Source organism: Piliocolobus tephrosceles, unplaced genomic scaffold (genome assembly GCF_002776525.5).
Source record: "Piliocolobus tephrosceles isolate RC106 unplaced genomic scaffold, ASM277652v3 unscaffolded_8200, whole genome shotgun sequence".
Classification (NCBI taxonomy): domain Eukaryota; kingdom Metazoa; phylum Chordata; class Mammalia; order Primates; family Cercopithecidae; genus Piliocolobus; species Piliocolobus tephrosceles.
In genome coordinates this window covers 1,636-22,359 of record NW_022335609.1, presented here as the reverse complement: position 1 = coordinate 22,359, position 20,724 = coordinate 1,636, and the positions used below count along the sequence as shown (strand labels likewise).

General features: G+C 43.7%; 1 protein-coding gene across 1 annotated transcript; it reads left to right on the top strand.

Annotated features, from left to right (window-relative positions):
• The first annotated feature begins 1,045 nt into the window (after positions 1–1,045).
• LOC111535884 (peptidyl-prolyl cis-trans isomerase NIMA-interacting 4) lies at positions 1,046–16,614 on the top strand. The gene is made up of 4 exons (XM_023202123.3): positions 1,046–1,189; positions 5,489–5,562; positions 15,306–15,425; positions 15,901–16,614. Exons 1-4 carry the CDS (start codon positions 1,048–1,050, stop codon positions 16,057–16,059), a joined length of 495 nt encoding a protein of 164 aa, XP_023057891.1. The 5' UTR covers positions 1,046–1,047; the 3' UTR covers positions 16,060–16,614.
• The last annotated feature ends 4,110 nt before the right edge of the window (positions 16,615–20,724 follow it).

Here is a 20,724-nt window from a genome sequence, read left to right as displayed (position 1 = left end):
TCATTTTATGTGTTTTACAGATATGAACTTGTTTAATTCTCTTAACACCTGATAGGATATTAGTAGGTACTATTATCATCGACTCCATTTTACAGATGATGAAACTGAGCCAAAGAGAGGTGAAGTAACTTCCTCAAGGTCATGGAGCTAGTAGACAGATTTGGAGCAGGGATTTGAAACTGGGCAATCTGGCTCCAGAATCCATGCTTTTACTACATTATGCTGCACCATTATGGAAATTTTGGAAAATACACAGAAACAAACACGATGACCTGTATGTACTAGCACCACTGGCCACATCTTGCTGTATAGCTTTCCTCTCCTTTATATTCATATACCATACAGTACATTACATATACTTCTTTTACAAGGAATCATATTCTTTATCTTGGTCTTAAAAACATTTCCCCTATCTGTTCAAAACCGTTATTTTGAATGTTGTATATATATTTTTGTGTGGCTAAAACATTATTTAAGCAGTACCCGACTGAAGAGCACTTAAGACTGCTTCCAATGTTTCTCCATGACTGAGCTCTGCAAGAGGCAAAAGGGTAACAGGCTTTTTAAAAAACTACCATTTGAACCCAATTAGCTACAACTGCAGAATAAAATTAACAAACGAAAAACTGCCAGGGAGGGCAACCCTATGTGTAGGAGGAGACAGCAGAAGTTGGCCGCCACCACTGTTCTCCCTGCTTCCCTTTGTCTGGCGGCCCCGCGGGATTGGCCAGAGCTGGCGCCGAGGGACTGCAGAGGCCCCCGCGGCTCCTACTGCGCAAGCGTGAAAAAAACTGGTAGGTTTCGGGGGTAGAGCGTGGGGAGTGGGGGATCTGGTGCAAATTACGGTGCGTGAAAGAAGTCACAAAAAGCGCAGAGGCGGGGCTTCCCGCCCTAATCCGGCCTTTGTCTCCGCCCCTCTGCCTTTGTTTCGGCCTGAAGCGTCTTATTGGTCAGACATCTTCAGCCCCATTGGTCCAAGAGCCAAAGGACGGGGTCTGCCCCGAGCTGTGCCTGCTTCCGGAGCCTCAATAAGAACGGTCAATTGAGATGCGGCTTTCAGGCATTTGTTTAGGACATGCCCATGGGGGTGTAAGGGGGCTTGAACGGCAACTGGAGCAGTTCAGAGTTCAACAACAAGCTTCCAAGATGCCGCCCAAAGGAAAAAGTGGTTCTGGAAAAGCGGGGAAAGGTAGAGCGGCCAGAGCGATCAAGGAGAATGGGGGCGGGTGAGGAGCGAAGGGAGGGAACAGACAGTCCATCTCCGGAGTTCGGGACGAATGCAGCAGGTAGCCAGTGGCCCCACAGTGGCCCCATCGATTCCATCTGTAGGAATACATTGGGCTACGGTTCAGGGAGCGCCCTGATGGGTAATGGAATCTGGTGGGGATAGTTCCTCGGAGGCGATGACTTTAGGGCTGCTATTTCGAGGGGTTATTAGAGCTCTAAAATTGGGTCTTATCAAAAGCCAGTAATAAGAAGTACACATTGATTATGGTCCTTAAAGTTCACTTTAATGCTTACAGAATGACATGCCCACCATCGGGGAAGGAATCATTCATCCATTGAACAGAAATGTGTCAGGCACAGTGCTAAGCGCTGAGGATATAAAAATAAGACAGAGGGCTGGGTGCGGTGGCTCACACCTATAATCCCAGCACTTTGGGAGGCCGAGGGAGGGTGGATCACGAGGTCAGAAGTTCGAGACCAACCTGGCCAACATGGCGAAACCCCGTCTCTACTAAAAATACAAAAATTCGCCAGGCATGGTGGTGCATGCCTGTAATCCCAGCTACTCGGGAGGCTGAGGCAGGGGAATCGCTTAAACCCGGGAGGCAGAGGTTGCAATTGAACCGAGATCGCACCACTGCACTCCAGCCTGGGCGACAGTGCGAGCTTCTGTCTCTCTCTCTATATATATATTGACCTTAAGGAGCTCCCGAAGATAAAGGCTTAGTGATCATAAAGCACTGTACTAAATGTAGTGTTGAGGGATGTGTATGGGATAGAATAGAAATTGAGGGAAGTGCTTCATTTAGCTGGGGAACAGGGCTTCCTGGAGACGAATTAGGCAGAGGTCAAGATGAGCACTGAGGGTAGGTTAAAGCATTCCTAACTTGGGGTCCAGCAGCAAAAGCACTGAGGTGAGAAACAGCATGATGTGTGCAGTGTAGTGTTGCTGGAGCAAAAACTCAAGGCAGAATGGCAAGTAGTGAGAATGAAAACAGAAACAGAGACCAGATCATGGAGAGTGCTATATGTGGTGCTAAGAAGGACTGTTAAGGATCAGAAAGACCTGTAAGGAGATTGTTGTGGTAGTCTTGGTGAGAGATGATGGTGGACTGACCTAAGGGAGTGGCTGTGGGAACTGAGAAAAGAGAAAAGATTCTGTAAATATTAGGATGTGAAATAGTCAAGACTTGGTGATTTATTGGGTTGGGGAGGGGTGGTGAGGGAGGATCAACGATCATTCTGTTTTCTGGATTGGATTTCTAACCTGTTGCAGGTCCTGCAGGCTAACATCAAGGATACATGAGGAGCAGGGATGAGACTGATGAATTCACTTTCAGATAGATTGACTTTGAGGTGTCTGTGGGACATCTCAGTGGAGATGTAGTCAGGAAGTGGTTGAATATTTGAGTCTGAAGTTTGAGGGAGAGGTCTAGACTGTACATGTAAGTTTTAGGAGTCATTAACTTATAGATGGTAGTTGAGCCCATTAGAGTGTATGCAGTTATCCATGGTGAGTTTATAGAATTAAAAGAGCAGAGAGCAGAGGATGTGATCTAGGACAGGCAGAGAAAGGCAGACAGATAGAGGGAGTGCAGAATGGTGGCCACAGGCAGGAGAGACCAGATTGTTTTAAAGAGAGAGGGTATAGTCTATCAAGCACAGCAGATTTGGAAATTAGAGGTGGCCTTGGGTAAAAGTGGTTTCAGTGAAACAAAAGTCAGATTGCAGTGACTATAGAACTGACTGGGAAGTGGTAATTTGGACTTCTTGGAAAGTTTTAATTGAAAAGCATGGAAATGGGATGGTAGATAAAGGAGGACAGAGGATGAAGAGAAAGTTTTATTTTCTTTGCTTCTTTGGAATGGGGGAAAACTTGGGAGTGAAGCTGAAGGATCCAGTAAAGTAAAAGAGGTAAAGGTACAGAGGAGTGAGATTTAGGAGAAAATGGAATCCAGGACCTAGGGGGAGCAGGGACACCTTATGCTTGAGGTCACAGGAAAGGAGATGGAGGGGCAGGAACTCAGTAGGCATCTTGAGGAGAGTGATAAAGGTCTGGAATATTGTAATGGGAGATGGAATGAAACAAAAGTAAAAGAAGTGCCCTCAGGGCTAGGAGCCTGACTAAGATCAAAGGCCATGAATTTGTAGACTACATAATATTCACAGTCTGATTTACGTAGTACCATGCAACTGGCACAGTATAGGATTGAAAAGAGCTAGGTGCAGCCTTAAGCCGTGGTTGAGGTTTTGTTAGGCAGTTATGATAGGAGGATAACAACACAAGGGAATTATAAGGGCCAGTGGGAATGCAGTTCAGATGAACGAGCATGGGTTCCAGAGTGGGAAGGTGAAAAGAGGTCTGGTGGTCTAGGTGAATGTAGCAGGACAAAGGGACTGGGGTCGAGGGGGAGGTTCTGTGAAGTCAAAGAGCCAGTATTGTGGGACTGAGACATGAGAAAGCTGGAAGGACAGGGGGTTATAGCCAGAGACTGAACTAGTTCTGAGTGGCACAGTTCCATTGTGTGCCCCTGGGGCAGGTAGCTTGGAGTAGAGAGCATGACATTCGGGAAAGAGACCTAGAACTGTGAGATTCCTCAAGATAGATGGTGAGGTCACTCAAGGTAATGGCAGGAGTGAGGGTGGAGAGGAAGCCCAAAGCTGTTGCCAGAGTCCTTAGGAAATCAAAGGCAGTGAGGTGGCAGTCAGAAGATGACAGCATCCAGTGGAGAAGAGGATGGGATAACTGGAAGGCATCATCATTCAAGAGCAGATCTACAGCAAACCCAGTTAGGAGTTTGATTTAGTAACACTCCTTTGGCAGTAACATTTTCTTAGGGTTTTGGTAGTCAGTATTTGGAGATTTCAGTTTAATCAAACATTTATTAAAACACCTTTTGTGTGCCAAGCATTGTGCTAGGCTTGGAGATACTAAGACAAGCAAGATGGAGACTCCTGCTTCAAACTTTTCAGTGGCTCCCTATTACGTCTATGATAAATCCCAAGCTCCTTAATGGGGCCAAAAGGCCTCAATGACCTGACCCTCCGCTACCTCCGTCAGGCAGGCTCATCTGAGTGCACTCCCACCTCAGATTTGGCTTCATCCATACAATTTCTTACACATACCATGTTGTTTCCCCCATTCTGGAGTGTCTCCTCATCCTTTCTATGGCTAACCAGCCCCTACTCATCCAGGAAACCTTCCTGGCTGGCTCCAGTGTCCCTCTGTGCCTCCACAGCCTCCTGTCCGTAACCATCTCTGCATCTCCTGCATTCTCCTGAAATGATCTGTCTTTCTCACTAGAATATGAGTTTTCTGAAGGAAAGTACATGGCTTGTTCATCTTTGTACTCCCAGTGCCTGGAACTCAGTAGTTGTTTAGGAAATGTTTATTGAACTGAACCCTTAATTCGACTGTAATTATTAGGAACATCAGCCTCTAGCAGTACATAGGCTGCCATTGACACAGAAGTTACCATAGTAGTAAAATGACATACTAGTAAAATGTAAGATGCTGCTAATGGTTCTAGGAAGACATCATTAGGCAATGTAGTAGACTCTAGAAATTTGGACATGAATGTATTATTTAGCCAAAAATGGGTAGTGGGAAATTTGATCTTTTTAAAAAATATATTCTTGGAGATTTTACTTACTGGAATTGTGATGCTTGAACACGTAGTTGTGGTACTTGATAGAACTCTTACAAGAACTTAAGAGTCTGCCCTCAGAAGTCAGGGTGTTAAATTGCATGCAGAGAATCTGGGCCAGGTTTCGGAGCTTTCATTTACCTATTAGCACACTCATTTGTGTATCCATTTTCTGTGAAGGGTTTATATAGGGCACAGATTTCCTGTTTGAAGAAAGATGAGTCAGATTAATTTAGCTTGATGTTGTAAAGCAAGCTTGTCCAACCCATGGCCCACAGGCTGCATACGGCCTAGGACGACTTTGAATGCAGCCCAACACAAATTCGGAAACTTTCTTAAAACATTATGAGATTTTTTCGTGATTTTTTTTTTGTTGTTTGTTTTTAGCTCATCGGCTGTCATTAGTGTTAGTGTATTTTGTGTGGCCCAAGATAATTCTTCCATTGTGGCCCAGGGAAGCCAAAAGATTGGATACCCTTGTTGTAAAGTGTTTGGCCGAGTTCCCTTTTGAAGTGTGGCGTTATGATGGAAGTATCCACTCCCGTTGTGTGTTGGACCTGTCCGTAAACATGGAGGTGCAGTTTAAATGAGTACCTGTCATCTCTTCTCTAAAGGGGGAGCAGCCTCTGGGAGTGGCAGTGCTGACAAGAAGGCTCAAGGTCCCAAAGGTGGTGGCAATGCAGTAAAGGTGAGTTACTAGTCCCTTTTTTTCCATGTTAAATATAAATTCCATTTATGTGTTAGTACACATAAAAGACGGAATGCTTAACTCATTCTACCAGGCCAGCCTAACACTGGTATAAAATCAAAATAACACAAAATTGGAGCTGGGCGCAGTGGTTAACACCTGTAATCCCAGCACTTTGGGAGGCCAAGGTAGGAGGATCACTTGAGCCCAGGAGATCGAGACCAGTGTGGGCAACATAGCAAGATGCTGTAACTAAAAAAAAAAAAAAATTGGCCAGACGTGGTGGTGCACACCTGTGGCCCTAGCTACTCAGGAGGCTAAGGTGGGAGGATTCCTTGAGCCCAGGAATTCGAGGCTGCAGTGAGCCATGATTGTGCCACTGCACTCATCCTGTGCAATAGAGCGAGACCCTGTCTCAAAAAAAATAAATAAATAAATAAAAAGTAAGAGATGATCCTTGTTATCACAGGCTACTTGGAAGCAGTTTGGTAAAGATATATATTTCCTTGCTGTATGATAAGCTTAGCAGTAGAACTGCGTCATATAAATGCAGCCATACATGTGTAGCCTAAAAAAGAGAGATCACGTAAATGGTGTGGGCTGTTCTGCCCACTCTTCTGTTCAATGAACCTATGCCCCACAGAGAGAGAGAGAGAGAGAGAGAGAGAGAGAGAATAGACATGCACCTGCTTTTCTATAGTTGCCCTGAATTCTTGTATGGGCATCCAATCATGTGAAGTGGGGTTCTGGTATCCAAAGATAAGTTTTCATAAAACATAGCCCCTAAATACAACCCAGTTACTTCAACTGATGCTCAACTGAAGAAGTGGTCATTGTTACAGAGTAGAGTGTGTCTGGCTATGTCTGGGCTTAAATGAGAGCTGACATGCTGGTCTCCCATATGACATCTTCATAAAGGGATATTCTAGGGTAATTTTGGCTATTTGCTTTTTTTTTTTTTTTTTTTTTTTTTTGAGATGGAGTTTCACTCTTGTTGCCCAGGCTGGAGTGCAATGGCACGATCTCGGCTTGCTGCAACCTCCGCCTCCCAGGTTCAAGCAATTGTCCTGCCTCAGCCTCCCATGTAGCTGGGATTATAGGTGCCCGCCACCACGCCCAGCTAGTTTTTTGTATTTTTAGTAGAGATGCAGTTTCACCATCTTGGCCAGGCTGGTCTTGAACTCCTGACCTCAGGTGATCCGCCCGCCTCGGCCTCCCAAAGTGCTGGGATTAGAGGTGTGAGCCACTGTGCCTGGCGGTTTTAGCTAATTTTTTAAAAACTTTATTTTGTTGTTTTTATCTTTGTAGAGACGGAGTCTCACTGTGTTGCCCAGGCTGTTCTTGATCTCCTGACCTCAAACGATCCTCCTGCCTCAGCCTCCAAAAATGTTAAGATTATAGGGGCATGAGCCACCACACCTGGTGCCTATGGCTTTAAAGAGGCGTCTTACCCTCTCTGGAAAAAAAGATAAGTTCAATGTGGCCATTCATAAGATATACGGAAAGGAATGGCACGTTATTCACTAGAAAGTAGATTAGAGTTAATTTTTTTTTTTTTATAAAACCTTTTATTTTGAGATAATTATAGATTCGCATGCAGTTGTAAGAAATAATACATCTAGCTGGGCATGGTGGTGTGTGCCTGTAGTCCCAGCTACTTGGGAGGCTGAGGTAGGAGGATTGTTTGAGCCCGGGAGTTCGAGGCGTCAGTGAGTCATGATCACGCCACTGCACTCCAGCCTGGGCAACAGAATGAGACCTTGTCTAAAAGAGAAAAAAAGAAAAAGAAATAATATGTGTTCCTTTCTTTCTCCCAATGGTAACACCTAACAAAACTATGGTACAATAGCACAAACAGGATATTGACATTGGTATAGTCAAGATACAGATAATCCTACCACTACAAGGATCCCTCCTGTTGGCCTTTTATAACTATACCCACTTCCCTCCTGCCCCACCTCAGCCCCCTTAACCCATGGCAGCAACTTACCTGTTTTCCATTTGTGTAACTTTATAATGTCAAGAATGTTATATGCATGGAATAATACAGTATGTAACCTTTTGGGATTGGTTTTATTCACCCAGTATAATTCGCTGGAGATTTCATTCAAGTGGTTTTGTTTATCAATAGTTTATTCCTCTGTATTGCTAAACAGTACCAGTTGAGTATCCCTAATCCAAAAATCCAAAATGCAAAATGCTGTAAAATCTGAAACTTTTTGAGCACTGACATGGCACTCAAAGTAAATGCTCATTATAGCATTTCAGATTTCGAATTTTCAGATTAGGGATGCTCAACTGGTAAGTATAATGCAAATATTCCCAAATCCGAAACACTGTGGTCCCAAGCATTTTGGATAAATGATATTTAACCTGTATCCCATGATGTATATCTGTAGTGTATCGAACCATTCACCTGTTGAAGGACAGCTGGGTTGTTTCAAGTGTTTTTTGAAGGCGCCAGTCAGTGAGGGACCCCAGGACCCTCCAGCCTTTTAGGGTTCAGCTCCTTTCACATTCTGTCATTCTGCTTCAGACTCCACCCCTGTGCCCACACCCTGCCCTTTCGTCGCTATAAGCTGTGCAGATTCTGAGGCCCACCCACTGACCACAGCTTCCCTCCTTCCCCTTCCCTTCCTGCCTCCACCAGTCCTGTTCCTCTGTTCTCCTCACAGACTCCCAAACCCTTGAGCCCACCCTGATCTCCCCACTTTCTCCTAGGCTTCATGTTTGTTTTCCTATCCCCTGCACACTCAAAATTAGGCCTAAGGGCTTGATCATTGGATTGAGGAGGTCCAGTTTCTTTTTCTTTTGACCACCTCCATGCATCCACCTCCCTGCTACTCAGGATCAATCCAATGGTCTACTTTCTATGCACTTAAAATCAGAACTATAGTTAGAAGAGAAGAATTCGAGTGGTTCTAATATAAAGAAAAGACAAATATTTAAGGGGATGGATATTCCAAGTATACTGATTTGATCTTTACCAATTATATGAATGTATTAGATTATTGCATTACCTTGAAATTGTACATCTACTGTGCATCAATAAAAAAGAAAGGAAGGAAAAGAAAAGAAAAGATAGATTTCCTTGAAAATGTCTACCTTGGGGCAACTTAAGTATTAATACTTGATTTTTAATAAGTATGTAAATAAAATATTTACTAATAATTCCAATATGAGTATTATATTTGCTCATAGATTAACTTATTTCAGTAGCTTCGCTCAAATTTGAAACAGTTACTTAAGAAAGAAAAATTCAGCCGGTGGCTGACGTCGGTACTCCCGGCACTTTGGGAGGCCAAGGCGCACAGATCACCTGAGGTCAGGAGTTCAAGATCAGCCTGGCCAACATGGTAAAACCCACCTCTACTAAAAATACAAAAAATTAGCCTGGTGTGGTGGCGGGCGCCTGTCATCCCAGCTACTCGGGAGGCTGAGGCAGGAGAATTGCTTGAACCTGGGAGACAGAGGTTGCAGTGAGCCGTGATCGCCCCACTGCACTCCAGCCTGGGCAACAGAGTGAGACTCCATCTCAAAAAGGGAAAGAAAGAGAGAAAGAGAGAGGGAGGGAGGAAGGGAGGGAGGTTCAGTCAGTTAAAAACAAACAAACAAACAAACAAACAACTCCTCAGAACTGCTGGGCCCTACTGGAAAGTCTCATAGCCTTGGGGATTGGGACCACTAAAACTTGGTCTCTAACTTTACCTAGGCCCTCAGTGCTGCTCAGCAATCCTTTACCACCCACCTGTAGCCATCCACCACCCCACTCCCATCAGTCAACAGAGAACTTTATTCCATGGTTCTCAACCCTAGATGTACATCAGATTCACCTAAAAAAATACCAGTGCCTAGGTCTCAGCCCAGACCAACTGCATCAGAATCTCTGGGAGAGGGGCCTGGACTTCGATAACTTTTTTAGAAGTGCTGAGCTCTGTGGCTCGTGCCTGTCATCCCAGCACTTGGGGAGGCCGAGGTGGGTGTATCACTTGAGGTCGGGAGTTCAAGACCAGCCTAGCCAACATGGTGACACCTTGTCTCTACTGAAAATACAAAAATCAGTTGGGCATAGTGGTGTGCGCCTGGAATCTCAGCTTCTCGGGAGGCTGAGGCAGGAGAATTGCTTGGACGTGAGAGGTGGAGGTTGCAGTGAGCTGAGATTGTGCCACTGCACTCTAACCTGTGCGACAGAGTAAGACTCCATCTCAAGAAAGAAAAACAAAATTTTTTAGAAGCTCTGGAGGTGATTCTAATATGCTGCCAGGGTTAAGAAACACTCATCTAGTCTCACCGGGTTAGTGTGAGGATTTAATGAGGTAAGTACTCATCAACTTTTAAATGTTTTTATTATTTTAACAAGAAAGTGGAAACCAGCCCTATCGTCAGGAACTCACTGGCTTTCAGCCCCCTGTCAACAAAGTTATCTCCTTACCTTTTTTCCTTTAAGGCTAATTTTTCAAACCGTGTTCTGAATACCAAACCTTGCTCCTTCATTTATCTCTACCCTCTTTTTTGTTTTGTCTTCAACCAGTTTTTCTTTCCTGGGTCTTTCCCTTCATTCTGAAAATATGCCCATGGACCTTTAAAATTCATGTTGTTTTTTGTTTTGTTTTGTTTTGTTTTCTTTGAGACGGAATCTCACTCTTGTTGTCCAGGCTGGAATGCAGTGGTGTGATCTTGGCTCACAGCAACCTCCACCTCCCAGGTTCAAGCGATTCTCCTGCCTCAGCCTCCCGAATAGCTGGGATTACAGGCATCCGCCACCACTCCCAGCTAATTGTTTGTAGTTTTAGTAGAGATGGGATTTCTCCATGTTGGCCAGGCTGGTCTCCAATTCCCAACCTCAGGTGATCCGCCCGCCTCTGCCTCCCAAAGTGCTGGGATTACAGGCCTGAGCCACCGTGCCCAGCGTAAAATTCGTATTTACATGTCTTCCACTTTTTGCCTCTAGCCAGAGCCCTTTCTCCTTTTCAAACAAAATTAGTAGAGAGAGTCTCCCACGTTACACATTACCCTCCCACTTGCCATTGTTTCCTCAGTCAGCCTGCTGCATTCTGGCTTCTGCACTTAAACTCTTCTGAAACTCCTTTTTCTGAGATCATTGCTTTATCATTGCACAGTTTATTATACTTCTTACCTGATGTCTCTGCAGCACTTAACCCTTGTTGACCATTTCCTCCTTGAAACTCTCTCCTGCCTTGGTTTATTAGCACACACTTCTCTCCTACCTATATGGCCTTTCCTTTTTATTATGCTTTTTCTTTTTTCTTATTAAGAGACAGGTTCTTGCTCTGTCACACAGGCCGGGGTGCATGACATGCAGTGGCATGATCATAGCTCACTGCAGTCTTCAATTCCTGGGCTCAAGTATCCTCCTGCCTCAGCCTCCTGAGTAGCTAAGACTACAGATGTACACCACCATGCCCAGCTAATTTTTTTAAAAGTTTTTGTAGAGGTGGGGGTCTTGCTATGTTGCTCAGACTGGTCTCAAACTCCCAGCTTCAAGAGATCCTCCCACCTTGGCCTCCCCAAGTGCTGGGGTTATAGGTGTGAACCACTGCGCCCGGCCCCTTTTTATTATACTTTTTGAGTTCTTTACTTGTTGCTTGAACATTAATAGTCTCTAAGGTTATCTTTAGCTTTCTTTTCTCCTCTTCTCATTTTCGTCTCCTTCCTGGTAACCTCATGAATTCCACACTTCAGCTGCCACCTCCATAGTCATCACTCCCAAACTTTCTGTAGCTTGGCTCTCCAAGACACAGATGCACTGTTGCCAGTTGGTTGGTCACACTTGCAGACCCCACAGGAATTAAAAACTCTTTGTCGCACTGTCTAAACTAGAATACTCGTTTATTCATTTATAAAATGGTGGATGGTGTCCCCTATGTGTGACCATGAATGCAGTGTACATTTTCCCAGGAATTGTAGCAGTCACTTTGTGAGTATGGAAGCAGAAACAAGGAGGCAGTCTAGAAGCTGTCTCTTAAAAAAAATTGTAAAACAGCCTCAGGCAGGTCCTTCAGGAGGTATTCCAGAAGAAGGCATTATCATAGGAGATGACAGTCCCATGCATGTTATTGTCCCTGAAGACCTTTCCTTGGGACAGAACATGGAGGTGGAAAACAATGATACTGATGATCCTGACCCTGTGTGGGCCTAAGCTAATGTGTGTATTTGTGTCTTAGTCTTTAATAAAGAAGTTTAAAAAGTTAAAAAAAAAATTTTTTTAATGGAAAAAAGCTTATAGTGGCCAGGCACGGTGGCTCATGCCTGTAATCCCAGCACTTTGGGAGGCTGAGGTGGGCGGATCACGAGGTTAAGCGATCGAGACCATCCTGGCTAACACGGTGAAACCCTGTCTCTACTAAAAAAAATACAAAAAAATTAGCCGGGCGTGGTGGCGGGCACCTGTAGTCCCAGCTACTCAGGAGGCTGAGGCAGGAGAATGGCATGAAACCGGGAGGCGGAGCTTGCAGTGAGCCGAGATCGTGCCACTGCACTCCAGCCTGGGGGACAGAGCAAGACTCCATCTCAAAAAAAAAAAAAAAAAAGCTTATAGTAGCCAGGTGTGGTGACTCACGCCTGTAATCCCAACACTTTGGGAGGCTTGAGGTGGGCAGATCACTTGAGGTCAGGAGTTTGAGACCAGCCTAGCCAACATGGCGAAACCCTGTCTCTACAAAAGGTACAAAAATTAGCTGGGCGTGGTGACACGCACCTGTAATCCCAGCTACTCGGGAGGCTGAGAGGCACAGGAATCGCTTGAACCTGGGAGGCGGAGGTTGCAGTGAGCTGAGATCGTGCTACTGCACTCCACCTTGGACGACAGAGCGAGACTTTATCTCGAAAAGAAAAAGAGAAAAGCTTGTAAAATAAGGATATGAAGAAAATATTTTTGTACAGTTGCACAATGTGCTTGTTTTTTAAGCCAAGTGTTATTAAATAGAGACAAAAAGTTTAAAATTTTTTAAATGTATAAAGTTGAAAAGATACAATAAACTAAGGCTAATTTAATATTGAATAAAGAAAAGTGTTTTATAAATTGTAACTTACATGTGTAGTGTGTATAAAGTCTACAGTAGGGGCCGGGTGCAGTGGCTCAGGCCTGTAATCCCAGCACTTTGGGAGGCCGAGGCGGGTGGATCACCTGAGGTCAGGAGTTCAAGACCAGCCTGATCAACATGGTGAAACCCCGTCTCTACAAAAAATACAAAATTAGGCTGGGTATGGTGACTCATGTCTCTAATCCCAGCACTTTGGGAGGCTAAGGCAAGAGGATCACCCAAGGTCAGGAGTTCGAAGCCAGCCTGGCCAACATGGCAAAACCATCTCTACTAAAAATACAAAACTTATCCAGGTGTGGTGACTTGTGCCTGTAATCCCAGCTACTAGGGAGGCTGAGGCAGTAGAATCACTTGAACCCGGGAGGTGGAGGTTGCAGTGAGCTGAGATCGCACCGCTGCACTCTAAAAAAAAAAAAAAATTAGCTGGCAGCCGGGCATGGTGGCGCATGCCTGTAATCCAAGCTACTCAGGAGGCTGAGGCAGGAGAATCACTTGAGCTAAGGAGGGGGAGGTTTCGGTGAGCCAAGATCGCACCATTGCACTCCAGCCTGGGCAAAAGAGCCAAACTCCATCTCAAAAAAAAAAAAAGTCTACAGTAGTGTATAGTAATGTCCTAGGCCTTCATATTCACTCACCACTCACTGACTCACCCAGAGCAACTTCCAGTACTGCAAGCTCCATTCATGTAAAGTGTCCTATATAAGTGTACCATTTTTTATCTTTTATACTATATTTTTACTGTACCTTTTCTATGTTTAGATACCCAAATACTTACCGTTGTGTTACAGTTGCCTATGGTATTCAGTACAGTCATATGCTGTACAGGTTTGTAGCCTAGGAGCGATAGGCTATGCCATATAGCCTAGGTGTGTAGCTGGCCGTACCATCTAGGTTTGTGTAAGTATATGTTATGTTTGCTCAACAACAAAATTGCCTAATAACTCATTTCTCATAATGTTTCCCTGTAGTTAAGTGACACATGACTATAAGTGATTCTGTTTCAATGTGAAATGAGAAATCCTGCCAAACGACTATCTTGACAAAATCATTTTTAAGGATAGTAGTATTTTTATAAATCCATGGCTTTATGTAAACATAGGTCAAATTTGAATACTTTAGTAGGGTTGGGTGTTCTTAATATTCAACCTATGATTCCTTTTCAAAGTGTGGAATTGTGGGGAGGCTTATACATTGGGTCTCTTTTAGTAAGAAATACTTCCTGGCCAGGCGCGGTGTGCTCACGCCTGTAATCCCAGCACTTTGGGCGGCCGAGGTGGGCAGATCACTTGAGGCCAGGAGTTTGAGATCAGCCTGGCCAACATAGTGAAACCTATCTCTACTAAAAATACAAAAAATTAGCTGGGCGTAGTGGTGTCCGCCTATAGGCCCAGCTACTTGGGAGGCTGAGGCAGGAGAATCACTTGAACCCATGGGTGGAGGTTGCAGTGAGCCAAGATCGGGCCACTAAACTCCAGCCTGGGCAACAGAGGGAGACTGTCTCAAAAAAAAAAAGAAAGAAATACTCTCTAGCAGGTTTTTTCTTATCATCCTCACTCTGATGAAATAATAGCCATTGGTCAATGGTAGCTGCATTATCTCAGATCTTCACAATCCTGTCAGAACACATAGGTCCCATTATCATTGCATCTCGATGTACAAATGGAGAAACACTTGGAGGTTTAAAAACATGCGTAAGTTCAGCCGGGCATGGTGGCTCACGCCTGTAATCCCAGCACTTTGGAAGGCCGAGGCGGGCAGATCACTTGAGATCAGGGGTTCGAGACCGGCCTGGCCAACATGGTGAAACCCTGTCTGTACTAAAAATACAAGAATTAGCTGGGCGTTGTGATGGATGCCTGTAATCCCAGCTACTCGGGAGGCTGAGGCAAGAGAATTGCTTGAACTTGGGAGGCAGAGGTTGCAGTGAGCTGAGAGCACACCACTGCACTCCAGCCTGGGAGATAGAGTGAGACTCTGTCTCTAAATAAATAAATAAATAAATAATGCCTAAGTTCATACAGCAGAGGTGGGATTTGATTCCAGAACCACAGCTCTCAACCTGTATCATGTTTCCTCCTCCTGTTAGCATGGAGGTATATGGTAAAAGATGGGAGCTTCCCGGCCATGTGCGGTGGCTCACGCCTGTAATCCCAGCACTTTGGGAGGCCAAGGCAGGCGGATCACGAGGTCAAGAGTTCGAGACCAGCCTGGCCAACATGGCGAAACCCCGCCTCTACTAAAAATAGAAAAATTAGCCAGGTGTGATGGCATGTGCCTGTAAACCCAGCTATTTGGGAGGCTGAGACAGAATTGCTTGAACCCGGGAGGCGGAGGTTGCAGTGAGCCGAGATCACGCCACTGCACTCTAGCCTGGGTGACAGGGCAAGACTCTGTCTCAAAAAAAAAAAAAGATGGGAGCTTCCCACAGCCAGGTGCCTATTTTCAATCTAAATCAGGACTCTGAGACATTATCTTAATACGGGGAATGGGATTGTGGTGGTTGTCCTGGGCAAATTTCCAGGATTTTTACTTGCTATGAACTAACGTGTGTGTGTGTGTGTGTGTATGTGTGTGTGTGTGTGTGTTTTAACTGGTGGGGGTAATCCAACTGTAACCGCTGTACTTTAAGGAGTCATTTGGGTCTCCAAGTACTACATGAATGTACTTTTTTCCTTGCAGGTCAGACACATTCTATGTGAAAAACATGGCAAAATCATGGAAGCCATGGAAAAGTTAAAGTCTGGGATGAGATTCAATGAAGTGGCCTCACAGTATAGTGAAGATAAAGCCAGGCAAGGGGTACGTTGCTCTTATTATTTATAATTTTCTCTCAGGGTAAGAAAGCAAAGTAAAAATGACAAATAATAAAATAAAATAAGATAAAATAAAAGTCTCCATCCTCCACAGAAGAAACACAGAAGTAGGGATCATTCTTTTGTTCAACCATTAGTTGTAGCCATATTTTGGTTTAAAGATCTCAAAAGCAGAAATGTCCAACTTGTGAATGGTAGAATAAGGATCACCTATGTCAAAACCTAGGCATGACCAAACTTGCACAGCTAACTTCAAAGTCCAGCAGTGTTGAGAGTACTTATGTGTTCAGTCTAGAGTTAGACTTCTTCTACCTATTTGTCTTTATTGAGCCTATTCCTGCATTGCTCTTAGGAATATACCTCATAACCTTAGCAAAATGTTGGGAAATTCTCTCAAGCTACAGTAGAACTGTTCCCTCTTCAGGGCCACTTGATATCACTTAATCTTTTGGGTTTTTCAGGGCGACTTGGGTTGGATGACCAGAGGGTCCATGGTGGGACCATTTCAAGAAGCAGCATTTGCCTTGCCTGTAAGTGGGATGGATAAGCCTGTGTTTACAGACCCACCGGTTAAGACAAAATTTGGATATCATATTATTATGGTTGAAGGAAGAAAATAAAATCATATGAAAGACTGAATACGTTTTATACATTTTGTTTCTTTAAAAGGTATTAGGTATTCCTTTGAGCTGGAGCGGCAAGGAAATATAAAAATTTTTAAAAAGAAAAGATATTGGATGCTCTTTGTATTCTGTGAAGGCTCTCAATATGGGTTTGTAGGTGTAAGAGAGGGTGGGGCTAAGTGAATGTCAACTGTAGTAGGTATTTAGTCAGTCGTTCTCGAAGAGAAGTCAAGCAGACTCCCTTTAACTTGTATTCCCTTTCCTCCCAGAACTGTATCTCTCAGTCTGTCCCGTAAATTAATTCAGAAACCATCTTCAGGGGAAGCAGATATCAACTCACCCTATTCACACAACTGAAAATATTGGGCATCAAATAGATTAGTGTGTGAGAATCATAAAATAAGTTCCTAGACAGCATTTGTTTTACATGTTAGTCAACTCTGATCTTCCAGGACAGGTATTATTAGCTCCACTGTCTTAACATAGTACGCGGCACGTTACAGTCTTTCAGTGCTAACTCCTTTCTTTTTAAATAAATGTTTATTGGAGGAAGACAGCACTCAGTTCTTCCATGGGTTGTTTCGTACTAGACTAACCGAGTGCTGGTTAAAGGGAGGGATGTCAGCATAAAAACATCATTCCCTCATCTTCAGTGTATGGGTTATGTTAGGACTGTCCTTTCCAGGGCCAATGTTCTGTGCATCTAAATTTTTAAAATTTAAAATGCCATATTTATGACATATAAAAAAGGATAAAGATTACTAATGTAAATACTATACTGCTTCAAAAATAAAACTTTGCCAACACAGCTATGTGATTCTCAACAGTGATTAACACACTGCTTTCTCTCCCTCGGCTGCATTTGATATTATACCCATTTATATAATGGCAGCTTTACTTAGATACCTGACTTTCCCACTTGAGAAGAATTTCTGAGCACCTCAGTAGGTTATACTTCCATGAGATTTTCCCCACGGAGCAGATATGCCAGTGTATACAGAGATGTTCAAATAGATGTAAGAAGAAACTATGGCTGGGCCCAGTGGTGTGCGCCTGTAGACCTAGCTGTTTGGGAGGCTGAGGCAGGGGGATCACTTGAGCCCAGGAGTTCTGGGCTGTAGTGTCCTATGCCAATCGGGTATCAGCACTAAGTTCAGTATCAATATGGTGACCTCATCTGGGTACAGTGGCTAATGCCTATAATCCCAGCATTTTAGGAGGCCAAGGTGGGAGGATCACTTGAGCCTCAGAATTCGAGGCTGCAGTGAGCTATGACCATGCCCACTGCACTTCAGACTTCAGCCTGGGCAACAGAGGCCCTGCCTCTTAAAAAAAAAAAAAAAAAAAAAGGCCGGGCACGGTGGCTCAAGCCTGTAATCCCAGCACTTTAGGAGGCCGAGACGGGCGGATCACGAGGTCAGGAGATCGAGACCATCCTGGCTAACATGGTGAAACCCCGTCTCTACTAAAAAATACAAAAAACTAGCCGGGCAAGGTGGCAGGCGCCTGTAGTCCCAGCTTACTCGGGAGGCTGAGGCAGGAGAATGGCGTAAACCCCGGAGGCGGAGCTTGCAGTGAGCTGAGATCCAGCCACTACACTCCAGCCTGGGCGACAGAGCGAGACTCTGTCTCAAAAAAAAAAAAAAAAAGAAAGAAAGAAAGAAAGAAAAACTTGGTGTCCTCCTGGGAGTGAAAGACCAGCAGGTTGCCTACAAAGGGGTGAACTGACCCAGGTTGGAAACTGAGCAGGTCAAAACTCCTGTGCTGATTAGTAGTGGGATTGCACCTTTGAATATCCACTGTACTGTAGCCTGGCCAACACAGTGAGACCCCATGTCTAAAAAAAAAAATTTAAAGCTGAAACTACATGTTATCGATTTTTTTTTTTTTTTAATGATTTACTGACATGGGGTCTTGTTCGAGACCAGCCTGAGGAACATGGCAAAACCCCGTCTCTACCAAAAAAACGAAAAATTAGTTAGGCGTGATGGTGGCATACACCTATAGTCCCAGCTACTCCTGGCAGGGGCAGGTAGAGCTGAGGTGGGAGGATCGCTTGAGCCCAGGAGGCGGAGGTTGCAGTGAATCAAGATTGTGTCACTGCACTCCCACCTGGGTGACAGAGTAAGACCTCGTCTCAGAAAAAAAAGTTGGTAATATGTGTGTGTGCCTCTTTATTAATATATCAATACCTGGTAGTAGGTCTAAACAGCACTGTGACTTTGCAGTAATGAATATCAATGGCATTTTGAGATATCTGCAATAACCCCGAAGTCTATGTGATTTCTACTGGTGACATAACACGTACTGCTAATACTTCTGTAGTTTATGGCTACATTTGTTAACAGTGGAGGATGTCCAGGTTCTTGGCATCTTGAACAAAGAACAAAACGCACAAACAAAGCAAGGAAGGGACAAATGGATTTATTGAAAACGAAACTACACTCCACAGCATAGGAGCTCAAAAGACCCTGTTACAGAATTTTGGGAAGTTTAAATACCCCCTAGAGGATTCCATTGGTTACTTGGGGTACGCCCTATGTAAATGGAAAGGATGAAGTGAAGTTACAAGGTCATTTACTTGGCCTACGCCCTGTGGAGAGGATATTTCCTGTCATAGCTTTAGTGTGAATCGGCTTTATGTTCCCTGCCTCCAGACCCTATCTTCCTGCTTCACATTCATGATGGAGGGAAATGCTATATTTCAGCTACCAGAGAAAAGATAAAACTTTTTTCCCATCCAAATTCAGACAATTGGCTTCTTCTACCCATGAACCCCAGGTTAAAAATCCCTGCCATGGATACTATTTGAATAGTTTACCATGAGCATGTATTTTTTTCCCCAGACAACAGAATTTGTCATAGTACACACACACTTGAACAGAAAGAGCGTTGCTATTTTCAGTGAGAAATATTCCTAGGACTTAAGACGTTTCACTGTTCAGATTAAATGGATATAGGCCACTAAAGCTTCCTTGAAGGCAAATTGTGTGGATTTTTTGTTTTCTACCTCAGGGAAGAAAGAAGTTTATTAGCCGAATTTTCACAAACATTTGTGTGTGGTGAAAGGGACAGAAAAAGATGTAGGGCGCAGCCACTCCCTTCACATCACGGTGGGAAGCACAGGGAAATGGTAAGCTGAACTCAGATGCAGACTGTGAATTGCTAAATCACAGTTACACCAATATTTCAAAAATAATGATAGATATTCAATTACATTACCCTAAAATACTAATAAATTGCTTTTATAAGAACAATATTTTGTTCCATCAATAACCTGAAATTCAGCTTCTCTTTTGAACTTATGTAATTTCTTATAATACACATGAGATTATTAGTGTGTATATACATATAATTTACAAGTAACTTTTATATGTATGGGATAGAATAAAAATATTTGGTCTTTTTTTTTTTATTATACTTTAAGTTCTAGGGTACATGTGCATAACGTGCAGGTTTGTTACATATGTATACTTGTGCCATGTTGGTGTGCTGCACCCATCAACTCGTCAGCACCCATCAATTCATCATTTATATCAGGTATAACTCCCCAATGCAATCCCTCCCCCCTCCCCCCTCCCCATGATAGGCCCCAGTGTGTGATGTTCCCCTTCCCGAGTCCAAGTGATCTCATTGTTCAGTTCCCACCTATGAGTGAGAACATGCGGTGTTTGGTTTTCTCTTCTTGTGATAGTTTGCTAAGAATGATGGTTTCCAGCTGCATCCATGTCCCTACAAAGGACGCAAACTCATCCTTTTTTATGGCTGCATAGTATTCCATGGTGTATATGTGCCACATTTTCTTAATCCAGTCTGTCACTGATGGACATTTGGGTTGATTCCAAGTCTTTGCTATTGTGAATAGTGCCGCAATAAACATACGTGTGCATGTGTCTTTGTAGTAGCATAATTTATAATCCTTTGGGTATATACCCAGTAGTGGGATGGCTGGGTCATATGGTACATCTAGTTCTAGATCCTTGAGGAATTGCCATACTGTTTTCCATAATGGTTGAACTAGTTTACAATCCCACCAACAGTGTAAAAGTGTTCCTATTTCTCCACATCCTCTCCAACACCTGTTGTTTCCTGATTTTTTAATGATTGCCATTCTAACTGGTGTGAGATGGTATCTCATTGTGGTTTTGATTTGCATTTCTCTGATGGCCAGTGATGATGAGCATTTTTTCATGTGTCTGTTGGCTGTATGAATGTCTTCTTTTGAGAAATGTCTGTTCATATCCTTTCCCCACTTTTGGATGGGGTTGTTTGTTTTTTTCTTGTATATTTGTTTGAGTTCTTTGTAGATTCTGGAAATGAGCCCTTTGTCAGATGAGTAGATTGCAAAAATTTTCTCCCATTCTGTAGGTTGCCTGTTCACTCTGATGGTAGTTTCTTTTGCTGTGCAGAAGCTCTTTAGTTTAATGAGATCCCATTTGTCAATTTTGGCTTTTGCTGCCGTTGCTTTTGGTGTTTTAGACATGAAGTCCTTGCCCATGCCTATGTCCTGAATGGTACTACCTAGATTTTCTTCTAGGGTTTTTATGGTATTAGGTCTAACATTTAAGTCTCTAATCCATCTTGAATTAATCTTCGTATAAGGAGTAAGGAAAGGATCCAGTTTCAGCTTTCTACTTATGGCTAGCCAATTTTCCCAGCACC